At 40.5% G+C, this 18,792-nt stretch overlaps 1 protein-coding gene across 1 annotated transcript in view; it reads right to left on the bottom strand.

Annotated features, from left to right (window-relative positions):
• GPC3 (glypican 3) overlaps positions 1-18,676 on the bottom strand; it is a 414,363-nt gene extending 395,687 nt beyond the window's left edge. The window contains exon 1 of the mRNA XM_079123994.1: positions 18,325-18,676. Within this exon, the coding sequence (XP_078980120.1) occupies positions 18,325-18,496 (172 nt within the window). The 5' untranslated portion in view covers positions 18,497-18,676. The remainder of the gene's footprint in view (positions 1-18,324) is intronic.
• Positions 18,677-18,792: the final 116 nt, after the last annotated feature.

Raw genomic sequence — 18,792 nt, 5'->3', positions numbered from 1 at the left:
CTCTAGTGCTGTGGCATTTATGCCATCTTGGGGAATCACTGTGTAAATGCTCCAGTAATTTTATACATCTTCAGCATCCTGTTGTGTTAGAGCTTGAGTATTTGAAGGACTGGGAAGGACAGATTTTCCTCCTCCACCTCCACCTCCCACCCTCATGTAATATGAATCAAAATCCTCACTAATTGGCCCTCCTTCTGCATGCTACTGAAGTCGAGACTTGGTGGCAACCCCTTTTCTGTGGAAAAGATTTAATGGAGGAGAAAGTGCACAAAAAGGGAGTTGACCAGCAGAACATTTCAGCCCAACTATAAGAAAGTAGAAGACACAGGGGTTTTTGGCTAGCTGAGGTTGGAAGCTAAAGGATACTGTTTCAAACACACACAGGTTGGTGAGTTCATTTTTCCCCCGAATCAAATGCTCCCTAAAATTGAGGAAAATCTAAGTTCTTAATGCAACATATAAGAGACTTTTAAATGATGCTCAGTGGTGACTGTTTTTCCTCCTTGCTTTCTTCAGGAGTTATGAAAAACAAAAATAAATTACCCAAACAGGTGATTTGGGGATTTTTCCCTTTTGCTCCCATGATTTTACTGAAAAACTGAAAAATGGCTAACAGTAACTTCATTCTCTCATCAAGCTGTGGGTGATTCGGACACAGAACTCTCCAGATTCCAGTGTGGGCACCCAGAGGCACTGCCAAGAGGGCTCCAGATCAAGCTGAACCAACCAAGCCCTAATCCAGGATCTCTCTATGGACTGTTACTCTTATATGACTCACACTCAGCTCTTCGGACGTAGTAATTTGGTTCAGGAATATCTGTACTTAAATTTTACCTTTTTTTTTAAAAGAGAATTGAAATAAAGGAGAAATGGCAACACAAGAACTATGGGGCCAATTATCCCAAACCTTCCTGACCATGCATGCACATCTAAGGAGTGTTGATTTCAAGGTAGCTAAGGTTACACTGAGCTAAGGCAGTGATGGGAACATGTTGGTAACAATCGCTGAGGCAGTTCAACTCAAAGAAGGGCCATCACTAAACAGGAAAAGAAATGCCTGTGACCCCAGGCTGCTGAGCTGTATTCAGGATGCAGCATCACCATAGAAAGGATCCAGCCACCGGCCTTCCCATGCACTCTTCCTTCCCCTCAACAGATATACAGAACCTCAATGCATGGTCTTCATCTTTCTACACGTCTACATCCCCACCAGGATTAGGAAGATTGGAGTACTTGATTTTGAATCGCCAGCATCTCACACATACTAGATTCTCAAAAATCAGGAGTAATTTCTAGAAATGCTGAGCCCATCATGAGAATAATAATGGTGAGGAATATGGCTCTGGAAACAGACTAACTGGGCTTAATTGATTTCATAGTTATTTGACCTATGACAGGTAACTAAACCTCTCGAAGCCTCAGTTTCTTCATCTGTAAAATGGGGAAAATAATACTACCACCTGGTAGTGCTGTTGTGAGGATTAAGTGGGATGTTGCCCATAAAAGGCTTAGCACAGCGCCTGGCTCAATAACTGTTAACGATTATTAGCACCGCCCCCACCACAGGTGCTCAATAAAAACTTGCTGAATTGAAGTCACACCAGTTGGAATGACTAGCAGATGTGAAGCCAATCTGGGATTTCTTTCTTTCTTTCTTTCTTTCTTTCTTTCTTTCTTTCTTTCTTTCTTTCTTTCTTTCTTTTCTTTTCTTTCTTTCTTTCTTTCTTTCTTTCTTTCTTTCTTTCTTTCTTTCTTTCTTTCTTTCTTTCTAAGTTTTTCCCACCTCAATCTGCACCAGATGACTTCTCTTTCTTTTTTTCCTTTTTAGAAAAAGAATAGAATAGGGGATACTTAGGCTACACTTTTGCTAATATTCAGTTTTTTATTCAGGGCAGAAAACCAAGTCTGGCAGTCAGGCACATGATTTTCCAAGAAATATGACAAGGCTATTAAAAACTCTAAATGAAAGTTGTGTAATGAGCATGAATCTGAATACAGTTAAATTTCCTCTAGATTCAGTAGTTCCTGCAACATCCTTACATGTTTTTAAAGTGCGCTTTCGCAACTCTGAGGAAAGACCCTAAAAGATAGCAGAATTTCCTCAAGGATGGGGGTGGGGAGGCAACACACAATTGTCATGAAAATTAACCCCTGAAAATGCACAGGATTTTATTACCAAACGAATGCCTGAGGAGATTACTAGATTTTTAGGGTCTTTACTATAAAGAGAGCAACCTGCATGCCTGAAATAATTAAGAAGAAGAGACTCAATTATCTAGTAAACTGAAATTTCAAACCACCCTGCTTACCTAAATGAGAAAAGCTGCTTAGACTAAAGCGTCATTACTTCTATTTAGACAAGCCTTAGCAAAGATATACAAGGAGCTAAAGAATAGGACCCCACATTCTTCCCTAAGCCACAACAATGCCTGTTTATGTAAATAGGATTTTCAATAAGGAAATCTGCCAAAAAAATGTTTTCGTTATTGTCTCTGAAAAAATGCAAATGCAGAAGATGAAAGTCAGGGGCTTTCATTATGATGGGCACTGAGTACCCTAAAATATTTGTTCTATGTGAATCTAAGCCTGGATCCCAACTGGATCTAAGAAATCAGCCCTATTTCTCCTTTCTTAAAAAAAGTCACTACAATATGAAGAGGCACAAAGCTTTCTCTGACTCCATGGCAAGTTGAATACCTATCTCAAAAATTTATTTTAGAAAGAAAGAAAAGTAGTAGTAGGTATCTATTTGCCTTTATCCAGCTGTCCCTTCCAAAATCTGAGTCAAAATATATTCCTACCTTCACCATCATCACCATCTGACAATCAAACACTCCCACATTGACCATAACAACCTCCAGGCACAAATGAAAAAGCTCATTAAAGACTATATGAAGGCTATTTATAGAAGAACTAAACAAAGAAGGAAAGGACTATTAGCAAAATTCATTAGACCGCTCATATTTTTGACAACTATTACTATTTGTTTGAACTCAAGTATCTAGCTCCTTTTCTGACAGGTATTGATGGCTCCAGAGATAGCACATATCTAGAGTTTTAAAGTGACCTTGTAGTTTTTTGGTTCAAGAACTCAGGTTTTGACCTATACTCTGTATATCAGCCTTCCTGTTGCTGTTTAGGCAGCTGATAAGAGGCAGAAATCCTTCTTGCTCATTAGGCCATTAACTGCTATTAAGCAAAGGGCTGGGGAGGGGCGTGCTCAGTGGCCCAGAGGAATGTGACGGACTCCACATATAAAGCCAGCCCCGATTTGGGGTTAAGAATTTAACCTTAAAAGGCTGACAAGTCATAAATTTGCCTGAGGTTCATATATATGTGTGACTTTCACAGTTTATATTTCCTAGCCAGGACCCAGAGTCAAAACATGCCCCCTGTTTAATGAATAGTACTAATTGTTATTCCTGACTTGGGAACATTAGTCTTTATCCATAATATTTTCTTAAAAAACACACAATCTCATACCTACAACTCTCTGGCTTAGGGGAGTTTGGACAACTAGTTTAGAGAAAAAAATAGGAAGAGGAGCCCAGTGCTATCTGTTATATGGTGCTACCATTTTGATAGTCAAGACTGACTCAAAAGCTTCCATTTCATTGTGTCCATCAAGCAAAGTGCAAAGGAATGTCCTCCAAATCTAAACATCTGAGATAAAGCAACCATCTGTGACTCTACACACACACACACAAAAAAAAAAATGAGCTGAGGGGGGAGGGGGCGGGGGAAGGGCTGAAATGTCTTCAAGCACATTTTGTCTAACAAAATGTGTGTTAAGTGTTTATACATAAGTGCACAACCTAACAACCTTGGCCAAGCTTAGAAGAGATAATATATATAGGCCAAACAAAAGATCCCTGTGACTATGAAGACAAAGAATTCTGAGGAATAGTCCTCTTGGAATATAATCTCAAACCTGAAGTCAAAATTGAAACTGGGACAATAAAACCCCACAAGCGAAACAATGTCCCTGTAATGTGATAACTTCATCAGGGAAAAGCAGGCTATAATTTGGTTAGCCTACAAGGTGGGTGTCAGTTCTACTCCAAACTAACAGTGTTTGAAAGGGGCTCCCTTGTTTTAAGCAAAAAGGAATGGAGAGAGATTTCTAAGAACAAAGATGCAATGTGTGTTCATTGAGAATTATGACAAAGTGAAAGGGAATGTAAACTACATAACAATGATGTGAAGTAATCAAATCAGATATATCCAGTCTTGTCCTATCTGTACAAAAAGTCTTTTAAATACTCATCAAGTTCTTAGAAAGTGGAATGTAAATTCATTACTGCACATTTTAGAGTTCTTCATTTCCAAACTAAGGAAGAGAATTTCACAATATCCCAAGGGAAGTAATCAGGTACGCAAACCAAATATGTGGGCAGAAATGGGAAGCATGTTTTCCCTCCAGAATCACTGGGTGCAGTTGGATGTGAAGGAGCCAGAGGAAGATGGAGAAAGAGAGGAGAAAGGAAAATCAGGAGCAGGAAAAAGAAATACAATTTAAAGCTAAAACACGGAGGAAAATATAAAACATTCCGCTCACCTATGTTTTTTTAGAGAATAAGAAATACAAAACCATTCAATAAATATAGCAAACCATAAAACATCTTCTGTTTTAAATTATAACCAGTGGAGGGAGTGAATGAGGGTGGAAGGGAGGAAGAGGTAAAGGGAAGATGTGGGGAGCAGTCTGATAGATGAAGGGGGCCTTGTTGCTTTAGAGGTATAATAAGCCCCAGAAGGTCTGCGATGAGAGGGCAAAGAACATCCATTGTTCCCCTTAGCTGTAGGCCTTAGTTAAGTAACTTGGGCTACTCATTATGAAATGTTGATGAGCTTTTCAGGAAATCTTGCTGATACGTGTGAGTTGCTAGTTAAGCCTCGCTGTTACTAGAACCAAACTGGAAAATAAAACTGAATATTGTTGGGGGAAAACTCTGAATGATTGCTTAAATGCTGGTTCTAACGTCACCTTCAGGCTTTGTGAATGAGGCAACCTTACTTTCTCAAAGAACAAAGAAAAGGCAATCTGACAGCTTTTGAAGGCCAAAAAATCCTTCAGGCAACGTTATTAAATTGACCCACAGCACTGAAATTTCAAAGGCAAGAAATGACTTAGGTTTGAGAAATTAACATTTGTAGAAAACCTTCAGAATTCCATGGGGAAAATAAACCTTTATTTCAGAAATCAACTTTGAAGTTTGAAAACAAAGCAGAAATTCTGTTTCTGAAAACAGAAGAGTCTACTAGAAACACAGCATAGTTCTTCTATGGCTCTTTGAAACCCTTCAAAAGTTTGACCCTGACTTCTGGGGATGCCCAGAGAAGCACCCCAGAATGCCAGCAAAAGAGAAAGCAGGAAAGCATCAGTTCCCTAGAGTGGGTACAAAATTATCTCAGGAGATATTTGCCTCTGGTGACACTAAATTAAGGCAAAGCCTACACTAGAGTTCCTAGTCACTTAGGGGCACAAAGGCAGTGTTTTCCCAACTAGTCGCAAAGTTATTAGCCACCTAGTAGAGATTCTGCTGGCTCTCTCTAGCCCATTCATTATCATATTCTCATTCATTCTTCCTCCCTCCCTCCTTCTCTCTCCCCCAGTTTCTCATTTCCCCTCCCTCCCTTTCTCCCTCCTCATCCCTCTCCTTTCTTTCCCCCACTCCACCATACATTTCTTGTGTATAGGCCTCTGAGACCACTTCAATGAATGAAGAGCCAAAGCACGAATGTGAAAAATGAAAAGCACATTAATTTACTATGTGCAAGACACTCTCATAAGTACTACAAGGTTATTACCCTCACTGAACTTACATTTGGAAGCAGCCCATCTCAAACTCTAACATGCATACAAATCATCTGGGGATCTTGTTAAAAAATGCAAATTCTGATTTAGTAGGTCTGGGAAGGGGCCTGAGATTCTGCATTTATCAAGCTCCCAAGTGATGCTGATGCAAATGGTCCATGGACCACACTTTATGGAACAAGACTCAAGTACATAAAAAATTTCAAGACCAAGCAAGAGCTAAGGCCATAAGAAAAGTACTGAGATAGCAAGGTTCAAAGGGGAAAATAATCACATTTAGTCATAAGGAATCATGGAGTGATTCTTTAAAAAGTTGGCTTTGCACTAAGACTTTGAAAGATAGGTAAGACTACAGCAGCCAGTGATGAAGGGAAGATAGGTGGTCTATAAGCAAAGACCTGGAAGCAGACATTGGCATAGTTCTTTCAGTAATAAATTAACAGCCTGTTACATATAAACATGGGACACACATGCCAATGCGATAGAGTAAGAGATATGGTGAAGGTAGACTTGCAGGGTTCAACCACTTAATTCAGATGTGGGATGTGTAAAAGGAGAAGTCAAACACAATTTCAAGGTTTCAAGTCTGGGAATCACACAGACATGCCATCGCCAGAAATGCGGAACATTGGCGAGAGGCACGTTTGTAAGGATTGAAAAAGAAATAAAATGATGATGTAGTTTTGGGCTCTATTGAAAATGAAGCACTGGCAGGACTTCCAGATGGAGATGTCCCACACACAACTGGGAGATACTGAACAGGAAAGCAAGGAAGAGGTCAGGGTGGAAAGAGATATAGGATTCGCTCAAACAAAGATAATGAAGTCATGGGAATGGGTGTGGGAGTGAGCAAAGCGACAATGGGAAGGGCAAAGGACAAATGCTACTGGAACACTTACATCTAACAAAGGATAGAAGGAAGAGAGCAAACAAGCAAAGACAGAATCACACTGGAGAAAAGCCTAGAGTATACAATGTCATGAAATTCAAAAGAGAATTTAGACCAAATACTTTATATTCAGACTATATTACTTCCCATTCCAGTCTAATGGGTATGTTGAAAAGAGTATGAGCTGTGGAGTAAGACAAACCTGGATGTAATTACTGGCTCCACCACTTACAGAATCTTCGAGAACATAAGCCTTCCTGAGCCTCAGTTTCTTCATCTGTAAAATGGAGATAACACCACCTACCTTTCAGGTTTGCTGTGTAGATTAAATGAGAGATTAAAATGCAGCAACTGGCATGCAGTAGGCACTTAGTAAATGTAATATGCCATGCTCTTCCCTTGTGGGGAGACTATTTCATCAACCTGAAAGTGGTCACAAAATGTCTACTGTGAAATAAGGAGTTTTGTGCTTCTGTTGAATGAAAGTAAAATCCCTGATGAAGACAACTTCTGAATCAACAGGGAAACCACAGAAACCATTTATGCCAGAGAAACAGACATGTTTACAACTCTCCCCTAGCCCAGAAAATATTACATCTCCATAGACACTTATGAAAGATCAGTCCAATTACACAAGTATTCCTAGCCTTTGCTTAGAACCACATGTTTCAAAGACTAGCCAGCAGTGGAATACACAAAATTCCCACAGCTACACACTGTTATAGCTTTCATCCTCCAGAATGGAAGAGTGCTTCCCCAAGGGAAGGGGGAAAGGGGCCACCATGTTGGGAACCAGGCAGGTCCCTGGAAATCAGAAGCTGCAGACACACTTCATGAGTGCTTGCATAGTGTGAACATGAGATAGATTTGTGAAAGTCAGGCCTTCATGACACAAATATGAGGCATGGTTGTGAAAGACCACCCACTATTAAGAGTAACTATTGACAACTTTCAGTTTAGATAACATGCATAATTATCAATTATTGCTATCAAAAATAAATAGAGCCTGATACCTTGATTCCAAAGTCTTTTTCTACAGAGGTCTCTGTGTGTGTGCACATGCTCACATATACATGCATGCGTGCACAAGTGTGCATTTTGTAGTACATTAATTTATTTGAAAGTATTGGACTACAACAACATATAATCATACTTTCTCTTAATCAAGATAGTTCTTGAAGGTTTTGGCAATTAAAATAATCTCCAGATGTTGGCAAATACATTTTAAGACATGTCACATGCAAAAGCCTGGAAAATATCATCCACACCCATGACTTCCAACTGGAGTCTATATACTAATGAGTCCCAACTATGCTTACCCTGAACTCTAGAAGAACATATACCGTCTTTCCCAAAGACCTCACCTATTCCCAGGACTCCAATTACCATCTATATGCTGATAATTTCCCAAGTATGTATCTCTAGCCCTGATTTCTCTCTCTTCTGTGATCCAAAACGCAAATTGAAGGCTGGGGGTACATCTCAGTGGTGGAACACTTGCCTAGCATGCATGCACAAGGCCCTGAGTTCCATCTCCAGCACCAAAAAATAAACAAGAATACAAACAAAATATACATAGAACTACTAGCAGACATTCTACCTCAATGATCAAAGGGTTCCTCAGACTCAACCTGGTCAAAACCAAACTCAATTAAAAAAAAGATGGTCCCCCAAAAAACATAAACTTATTATTTCACCTTTAAAATATGTTCCTCTAGGCTGGGTACAGTGGCTCACACCTATAATCCAGTGGCTCAGAAGGCTGAGGCAGGAGGATCACAAGTTCAAAGCCAGCCTCAGCAACTGAGCAAGGCCCTAAGCAACTTAGCCAGACCCTATCTTTAAATAAAGAAATAAAAAGGGCTGGAGATGTGGCTCAGTGGTTAAGTGCCACTGAGTCCAATCCCCAGTAACAAAATAAATAAATTAATTAATTAATTAATCAAAATAAGATATTCTCCTCTAAGTCAGGCATGTTGGTATGTGCCTGTAGTTGCAGCTACTCAGGATGCTGAGGCAGGACTCCTCCAACCCAGGAGTTTAAAGTCAGCCTTGGCAACATAAAGAGAGCCCCATTTCTGAAAAAGTATATGCACTTTCTACATTTCACTTATGTATTCAACAGCTATTTACTGAACAACCTATTATGTGCTATGGCCCTATCACCAGGATAACCAGAATTTCCAGACTCTCCCCTCTGTCCTCATATCTAGTCATAGTTATACCTACTTCCTCTTTTCTCTCAAATTTAGCTTTTATTCTATTGACAACCCTCTGTCCTCCCACTTGTGTCACTCAAACTTCCTGCCACCACTCATTCTCCAGTCATCCTCCATACTGAGCAATGTTTCCCTTCTTAAAATATTTTCATGGCTCCTCATCATCCTAGGATACAAACCAAACACCTCAGCATTCTCTTGCCTGCTTTTCTAGTTCATCTTCCCTCCACTTCTCCTGCATCTGTACGCCAACCAATACAAACTATTCCAGTCCAACAAAGGTGTCATTCTGTCTCTTAACTCTATGCCTTTCACATCCCTTTCAGGACAGTCCTCTTAAGGCAATCATACATCTCTCCTCCATGGCTCAACATTTCCCAGACCCCCACGTGATGCCTAGCTCTACAGCAGTCTTCATTAGCCTGCCTTGACATCCGTGGCTTTCCTTGTATGGCTCCTTCACTAGGCAGGAAATTCCTTGCTGGCAGGGATTTTATCTTGTTCATCATGTCCTAGATCAGTACCTGGCATAGAATCCAGTGCTCGATAAATGTTGGTTGATGTTAAGAATGAATGAAGAACTTTTAAATATTTATGCAAATATAGCATATAAAATTCATCGTTAATGAGATCCTTTTTTATAAATTTCCATCTGTTTTCCAAAATACATAAACGCAGTCCCCAATACAATCACTCTATGAAATTTAACTTATAAAATGTTTCTTGAGTCACACTCTTATTTATATGAAGTTTAATATGCAATGCAGTCAGTAGTTAACATGAAGTTAACATGAACTTTAACATGCAATGCAAAAGTAGTTCTCCAAAATGGGCTGAACTCACAGTATGAATTGACTATCCCTACTTAATGAGGACTTGAGGAAATGATGGAACTTGATAAATAAGCAGTAGATCTATGATATCAGTAACAATTAGTTCTGTAATAACTTGGGGCCAATTGAATTGAAAATGGTTTTACTTGATCTGTGAAAAACTATAACTCCTAGCTCTTAACAGTTTAAATTAGGTTCATCTCCAGATGATTAAAGGCATGCAGATGAACAGATATTATATAAGTGTGTGTGTGTGTGTGTGTGTGTGTGTGTGTGTGTGTGTGTGTTTTGAAACTAGGCAGGCCCTGGAACTCAGAAGCTACAGACATTTTATGAGTGCTTGCATTGTGTGAACATGAGATAGATATATGAAAGCCAGGCTTTCACGACACAAATGTAAGGCATGATTGTGAAAGACCACCCACTGCTTAGAGTAACCATTAACAACTTTCAGTTTAAATAACATGCATAATTAATAATTGTTATCAAAATAATTTATCGATATATTTATACATATGTGAAATCTATAAACATACATTTATATAAAAACATATTAAAACTCCACAGTTAGGTAAAACTTCCGTTAAAATCTCTCTCTACTTGTCACCTCCTCTTCAATCTTCAGTTATAAAAATGGGGCAACAAGATCCCAAGGTTACAGAAAATAGATAAGTTTCAACTCCACAATCTCTTCCTTGGTCTCTGATGAAAATCAGTTTAGACAAATATGCAGTCAGGGACTTAGTCATCCTATGGTTATATCCCATTTAGGATCTCATCAGACAGTGGCCAAATCCTCAAGACTATGTCTTCAAATGTTTATTCTTACACTTATTCCCATTAGTTAATTATACTAATAACTGTATAAGGCATCCTACTTACCACTCTAAAGGATATCATGATGAATCAAAAATGGCTCCTGCATTCAATGAACATAGGATTGGAAAGAGGCCATGAAAAAGCTGTATACTACCAAAAACATGGATACTAAATAAGAAATGCAGGTAAAGTATTTATGGGAACCAAATATAACTGGGGCATTTTGGTACTAACTCCACACACATGCAAATTTCCATGTTTGAACGTTTTCAGATCCTTTCTTCCTTTTACATGCTCTTTAACTTTCTGATAAATACCAGAGTAAAGACTGTTAATGTCTTCCCTATATCTATCACACTAACTCTTCTCTCTTCACTTGGTTTTCCTCAGCTTCAATCTTCCAAACCAAAATTTGACAAAGAGCAATGATGATTCCCAGTATACTATCATAATACTATAAGTACTAAACATGCAGGGTTTGGGAGAGAGAGAGAGAGCAGAACCATAATTAAGGCAGAATATTTGCAAATCTAATTCTGATATATTTTTTAAATAAATATCATTCCTTTCTTTTTCACCATCTTTTTCTGCTTGGGACTCTATCTGAAAGAATCTCCTAATGCGTCCTCCCTAGCCAATTAATTGGAAATCAAGTATCATGCATTCAAAAATTAAGAGAACTCTCATTGAGATCCTTTATCCCACCCAAATAAAATTCCCATGGCTGAAAATCCACTTTTGATTATGTCCTTTTAAATATACATTTATCAGTCTCAATGCTGGGGATAATAAATATCAAGCACTGAGGAACAACTTAGGTATAAAGTCTGTTTCTCTACCTGACACCAGGTTGCATTAATTTCACAAACCTAAATACCATAGATCTATAAAGAGAAATATATGCATTTATTTATATAGGTATAACTTTAATTTTTCTTTAAATTATTTAAAATAGCTTTGGAAACAAGCATGAAATACTTACCTCTTATAAGATTTGGCTAGTTGACTCCTTCCAGAAAGTTATAGTGCAGCCAAATGAATTAAACCAATGTCTTTTATCACTTACCTATAGACAACAAATGGATTTTTGACCTGAAAAAATGGTTTCTTTTTCAGAAAGCTTAGTAAAAGAATAAAACTAAATCAACACTTAGAGATTGGCTTTATAGAAACTTTATGTTTGTAATACATTTTTAACTCCATTCATGTGGTACACAAATGCATATTAGTACCCATTATCAGTACTGCTTGCTGTGCCAGACAATAGGAATATGAAGACAAATAAGATAACAGCTGCTGACCTCAAGTCTAGAAGGGAAGCTAGAAATACACTTGAAAATACACCTTACAGTTGCCATAATCAGAACTTTTAATGTTCTAGTAACAAATTTATTTTCAAAAGTCACACTAAAAAAGCCCAATTAAAATTTTACTCTAAAATTGTTCCCCCTTCTCAACTTACAAGACATAAATACATGCTTCATTGTGAAAATTTTGAAAATACAGAATATTCTAAAAATCTCATCTTTCAACTTGCAGTGGATGAAGCACAATGGATGGAGGTTTCTTTTATAATGACTTTGACTCCTGTCCCTTCTTATTGCCACTTTCACTTATATTTTATCTCCCTTCCTATCAATTATTTATCAATATAAGCCTATTAAGTACGCTTCAAAGAGCTTAGTAGATTTACTAATCTAGCATATAAATACAATTTCAGCTACTAGAAGTAATTAACTGTTTGGAACACTAGCAATGCATTTTGGTCCTAACATTGACTCCTTTTTATTCATGAGGAAAAATACATACTCTCAAATTAGGCTTTGTCCAGAAACACATGAAGAGATGCAAAAGTGAAAACGACTTTCTTGGTATTCAATCTAAATCATTTGTTGTCGTTGTTTAAAAATGGCAAATAACTATTTCTAATAATTAGCAGTTAGATAATTGATCTTTAATTGGCCTAATTTAAAGTACAAAATGAAATTTACTTCATATATTCAACAAGATATTCCAGTGAGACTACAATGTTCCAGTGAGCACACAGAATTTCAAAATGCACATTTTCTGTGCTGATATGCCCACCTTCACCTTGCTTTCTGAATTGCATTCTTCCTGTCATTATATCTCAGAAGGTAAATTCCCATTACTTAATGCTGTTTCTAAAGCCAGCCTGGAGCCCATGACTTGGATTCTATTTTCTGATGCTCATTTCTTAATGGAGTGCTGGGGATCCTGTTACAAGTTAGGCAATTTGCTAAATATGGCCAAATAAGTGGGGGATTTTTCTGCCCACACTTTCCATTAGACCCTAGATTACCCCCAAAAACTCAAACCCATTTACAAGTGTGCCTAGGGCTGAATAGATGTTGGTTCCTGGAATGGTCTCTTGAATTGAGCTTGTACACGAATTCTGATCCCAGGTTACAGAAACCTGCGAGGTACTTCAACACGTCCGTGCATGTGTTGCAGCTCAACTCCCAAATATGGTAATATCAACATTAGCAAGAAAGATCTAGCTGATGTTAAATCAAAGATGGTTTGATGAAAGAGTTGTTCTATAATTTATGTGCTACAATTGTTGATCTCCACTGATACTAAAGCAGTCATAACAATGCTGCTAATTTCAATTTGCTTTTTGAGTACCCAACATTAATAAACTCTGCCTAATGGTAAGAGTCACCAGCAGCTAACTGAAATAAGCCTATGTCTGTCTCCAGCCAACATAGATGTAGCCAGAAAAGTTTGTCCAGACATCCCAATAAGGTGCCATAACATTTGGTACTTATGCTTTTAAAATAAGCAAGATGACATATAGCTTTAAAAAGTATGTGAGAGTTCATGGAGACTACATAATGATTTAGAAATTAAATTTTTGTCAATTATTAACTAAATGCTGTATGATGCTCTTACCATTGTGCTCAACACTGCACAAATACACTGCTTTCCCTTTAAGAAGCTTATAATCTAAAACATACAAATAACCATATGCAGAAAAAAAGCTAGAGATCAGAGTAAAAGGAAGCATTCACAAAAATGTACAAATTCAGCATGCCAGAACTTTTCAGTTGAGCAACATGATCCCCAGTGAAATTCTTTCCAAATGATGTATCGTGTGCACAAGTTATAAGTGATTATCTTCAATTTTCTTAGAAATGAGTAATAAGATACCTCTTAAGACCCATGCTTTTGTATATGCATCAAACACTAAACTTGGCATAGTCATTGATAGATGCCATTTAAGGAGAAAACATATTTTTTGTCTTGTCTCATACCAGACAAATCCAGGACTCTTTTCTCCCAGGTTGGTAATAGGCAGTCTTTTTCTAGGCTCCAGTGAACAGCAAACATTGCAACTCTAAAGATGGAAGTAGCAGAATGCTTTAAAATATTGCATCAAAATATTGGATACTATCTACCAGCCCATAAGAAAGAAAAAAACACATTGCAAAACTAACACCATCTGTGTCATCTAGCATCCATCAAAACCTTCTTCTGTCTGTATTTCCTAATGCTTACAGAATGGAATTTACTCCAAGAATTAAGAAAACTCTTTTTAAGATGGCGGCCCTATTAAGAGACTTCTCCCTATCTCCCACTTCATCTCTTCAGTTCTTTTCCCTTGCCCAGGCTGGCTATTGTGACCATTTCAGTCAATTTCCTGGAGGTATTTTCTAGCCCTTTTCACCCTATTTAATCCTACAAGTTTCCTGGGAAGCCTGTTTACTTGCGTGCTCCCCCTCTAGCTGTGAGCTCCTTGACAAAAGGGACTGTGTCTCCCTCCTCTCTGCACCCCCAGCACCTAACAGAGAGCCTGCCAAGGAGCAGCCAGTCTTTCACTGTTTTTAGACTAAGGTGCCCCACCAGTCATCGCCCAACTCCTCCATCAGATTGATGTCTCCTTCTAAGTGCATCTCAGTCCCAATATCAGAATTACCACAATAAATATATTCAGACCACATTTGAAAAAATTCTCTAAAATGTTCCAAGTTAGCACATGGTAAAACAACTTTCTTAAAGTTTTAACAAATCACCTGCTCACCCAAATGTCTAGTGCAATCTCAGGAGAGTAAAATCCTCCCACACCTCACTTCTTATTCTCTTTCCCCACATTAGGACTACTAACTGCTTCGAACTAATTGGGGAACCACAGCTGGCAACCCAGATACGGTTGCTAGTTCTCACACTTAAAAAAAAAAAAAAAACGAACTCTCTTTTTGTTTCAAGAATGTTGCTTTTCATTTCAATGCTGTTTCATCTATTTCAAGAAACTTCCAGTCGATCTTTGGTTCTTCAAGGCTGCTTTTACCCATAGAGACAGGCATTTGGCCTTCTGGATTGGTTCTCGCACTTTCCAAGGCCCTGTAAGGCAAGATCCCTCAATCCTTTGGGAGTTGCAACACTACCACAGATTGTTTGATTTTCTCATTCCCATTCGTCCCCTACAACCTCCCCCCCCCCCAACACACACACACACACACAAAGTGGTGTATGGCATTCATAAAGTGAATTACACTTGATTTTTGTTTAGAGGAATTTTTTTTCAGACTTCTGTAACATTCCCTTGAGACAATTGGAAACATCATTGTCTGATTACTAGCTCACTTCCCTTGCCTAAAATTGTATCCATTCTTGATTGCGCCTGTGGGTAGGTTAAGCAAAACAAAATAAACATCTAGACTTATGAGCTCATTGGCTTTTTTCTGAATTTTTCTAAATTAAATAAGGGCAAAAGAGCTGCACTGAAAGTCAGTTATATGGATTTTTCTGCCAAATGCTAACTCTGTGCGCCTGGTTTCCATCTGTGGTGCTTTCCAAGTTACAAATCCTTAAAAAAAAAAAAAAAAGAGCGGAGTATGAAGAGATCTATGGATTTCAGGGACATACTATTTAGAATTGCTGTCCTGTGCCTTTTAACACACTAAAAGAAATGGGAACATGAGATTGTAAGGCTTTAGATCAGCTTTGTGGAAGTCTAGCGTAGTCCTTCAGCACCAGTGATTTATTTTTTAGGCTGGCTGATTTCAAATGCCATTTAGTCTCATCCATATTAGCATAAGAAATGTACCTTATCCACTCTAACCCAATTCTGCTAATGGCTCAAGTTAGCAGTCAATCCCAAATGCTCCCCCTAAGTGAAACAGGACATTCTTGAGGATTTCTCCTTACTGTGACCAAATCTCATTTTATCTGGGACAAAGAAAGCTTTAATGCAGTTAACACAGTGCAGCAGGCAATCTGAACATAGTTTAAAATATAGATGGGGGGTGGAAGTCAAGCGGTCATCAGGATGGTTCATAACTATCAAATAATTTGTAGCTCTCTTTCAATTTCTAACCACTGAACGACAGCAGCAAATTACACATTTATTCACTTTGAAATTATGCACTTGCCATTGTATTTAGTCTGCCATTATCATCTCTTCTCTGAAACACTGATGAGCTCTTTCCACACATGGACATTAGGATTTTCACTGTGTTTTCCATATCTACAATGACCATATCTGCCCAAGTAAAATTCAGGACACATGGTTTCATGCTAGGACAGAATATTTGAAATCTTCACTGTCTCATAAAAATTGAGGCTTATATAGTAGCTCTTTGGGTATCACCATATTTGAATTCTGGATTTGCCCTAAATGCATGTTAGGACAGTATCTACCATTTAGAAGGTGCTCACCACCATTTATGTTTGTTAAATAGAATCGAACTGGGTTATGTTGGGTTTATATGGTGAAAACCCCTGAAAAGTGGTTTCTCCTAGTTTGTGAAATAGAGGAAAATGAAAAATCTCTATTACAAGTAAGTCTTTATAAGTATGACCGTTCTTAGGCTGGGAGTAAGTAAGGGAGGGAGGAAGTGAGTCCAGGCCAAATCTCATACACACAGTGTGTGGGCCCTCCCAATACTTTTATACAGATGCTGCAAAGAGGCAGGCAGCCAGAGAGCTGGGGGAGGGTGAGGAAGGGTGAGCGCCTGCAAGAGTGTGCGTGTAGTGGGGGGTTGCTAAATGAGTGTCTCTGCTTCCCGGAGTCTTTTTCTTCTTTTAAAGCACCACCTTTACTCCCGCTTCCAATCAGCCAAATGTGGCCCCGACCCCAACCCTGGACCCATTCATCTTGTGGGGGCTCAGCCTGTGAGGACCAATTTTTACATTATCAACAAAAGCGTGTTCTCTAGCCTTAGCAATCTAATTACCATGGCACTTCCAGGGGATAGAGATTCGCCTGTTGTTTCAGCTCTGTGGAACTGATTCATAGGTTGCCCCTTACAGCTCCTGCACACGCCCACGTGGTATGTTATTAACACTTAACAGTGGAAGAGGTAGTTCTACCCTCCCTTGGAGGGATATCCTGCAAAGCAATATTTAACATATGCGCAAATGCATTTCAGTCACCAAAAAGGGTGACCAATTACCTTTGCAACTAAACAGCAGGCTCGCTCCGCTCTTTTCATCAACCTAAAGAAAAGGCTGAGGGCGCGCTGGCTGCCTAGGTAACCTCCTGCCAGTGAACGCTCCCTGGCAGCGCCCACAGGGCGCGCATCCGCATTCACAACTTGGTCCAACCATCAGGCCCACCTCCCTGACTTGTTGAGAGCCACCAGCCAAGTTTTGGATAGTGCTGCTCCCCACCTCTCCGAAGCGCGGGATGCGTGCCCCGCTGGATGCATAAGTCAGAAAAAGACCCAGGAGGCCACAAACGTCTTATGGTTTGGGAATTCAACCGGCCGTTTCTTGCGAGCGCACCTCTGATAAATTAACCTGTTTGAGATCCACACTTCTAGCCTGCATTGTCAGTATAGCAACTTGTCCTAATTGGATTCTAAGGCTAGCGTTAGGAGTTAGCCTTATAGCTGGACAGTCAATCACAGAAGGCCATTAATATTCATCTGTTGACAGCGGCAGCCCTCAGCTAAGGTTAAAATATGCCCTTACAGCACGATCTGATTGTGCAGAACAAAAGAAAGGCGTTCAGAAACTTTCCTCCACCTAAAATCATCTCCCCTCCAGGGTCTTGCCTGTCAAGAAGGCAGATGAATTTAGGAGGGGGAGGAGTTAAATCATCTTTGGACTCTTGCTCCGCAGGCCAGCACCACCGTCTTTGAAGAGATTTCGCCAACCTACAGAAGAGTCTCTGTGGAAGGAAAAGGCTCAGTCTATTTCATTTGGGGAACCGTCTTACTCAAAAGTTTCCCTCAGTGCGTCTTCATCCATTCCTGCGGATTCGGAGATCTGCCCTCAACTTTGCCTACACTTGGGCCCGCGAGCCTCGGAAACCCACACTGAGGAGAGCAGGGCGTGGGGATACGTTGGGGAAGGGATGGACGGAGCTGCGGTCCAGCTAAGGCTGAAATTCTGACACGTACGTGTGAGCAAGGGTTGCAAATTCCCGAGACACCAGCTTGACTGTGGGACTCGAGTTCGCCAGGGCCCAAGGAACCGGCTCCCACCTTCCCGCCCTCCCAAAAAAATGGGCGCTAGCGAGAAGGCGATCTCAGCCGTTACTCTCGCTAGCACATTCCCTGACAGTACACGAGCCTGGGGCATAGGGACACGGTCCACACAGACCCTGCTTCTCTCCTTCAGTAGAGTCGGCCAGGCCCCAGGCACTCGGATCACTCCCAGGTACCCAGCGGCAGGGCGCAGGACCACGGCCCCACAGGGCTAGCGCGTTCAGGGAACAGCCACCACGCGCCCCTTGGCTCCCTGCTGGGCGTGGGGAACGCGCAAGGGACTCCTACTCACCTGGCACTGGGGTTTCTGGAACCCATTTGAGTCCCGGCTGCAGTCTCTGGAAGAAAGAGCGGACCTGGTGACAGGTGGCGTCCGGAGGCGGCGGGGGCTGCGCCTGTCCCGGGCAGCCCAAGCTGAGCAGCATCGCCACCACCAAGCACGCGGTGCGCACGGTCCCGGCCATCCTGCTTCGCTGGGAGCTAGGAGAGCGCGGGAGAGTGGCAGCAGGAGCGAGAGCAGTCCCAAGTCTCGGCAAGCCTGGCAGTGGCCCTGAGGAGCGAGAGACGTGCCGCGCTACCCAGCTGCTGCAAAAGTTTCCTCGCAGCTACCTGGGCGCTGGGCGAGGGCGGGAACCGCTCGGCGGCGCGGGGCGGGGCGGGGCTGACCGGGGCGGGGCGGGGCAAGGAGGGACGGGGCGGGGCGAGGCGAGCGGCGCGGACAGGGGGCGGCGGCGATCGTGCAGCCGCTTGTATGCGGGTT

This window comes from Sciurus vulgaris (assembly GCF_902686455.1).
Source record: "Sciurus vulgaris genome assembly, chromosome: X".
Classification (NCBI taxonomy): domain Eukaryota; kingdom Metazoa; phylum Chordata; class Mammalia; order Rodentia; family Sciuridae; genus Sciurus; species Sciurus vulgaris.
This window is presented reverse-complemented; position numbering and strand designations above follow the sequence as displayed.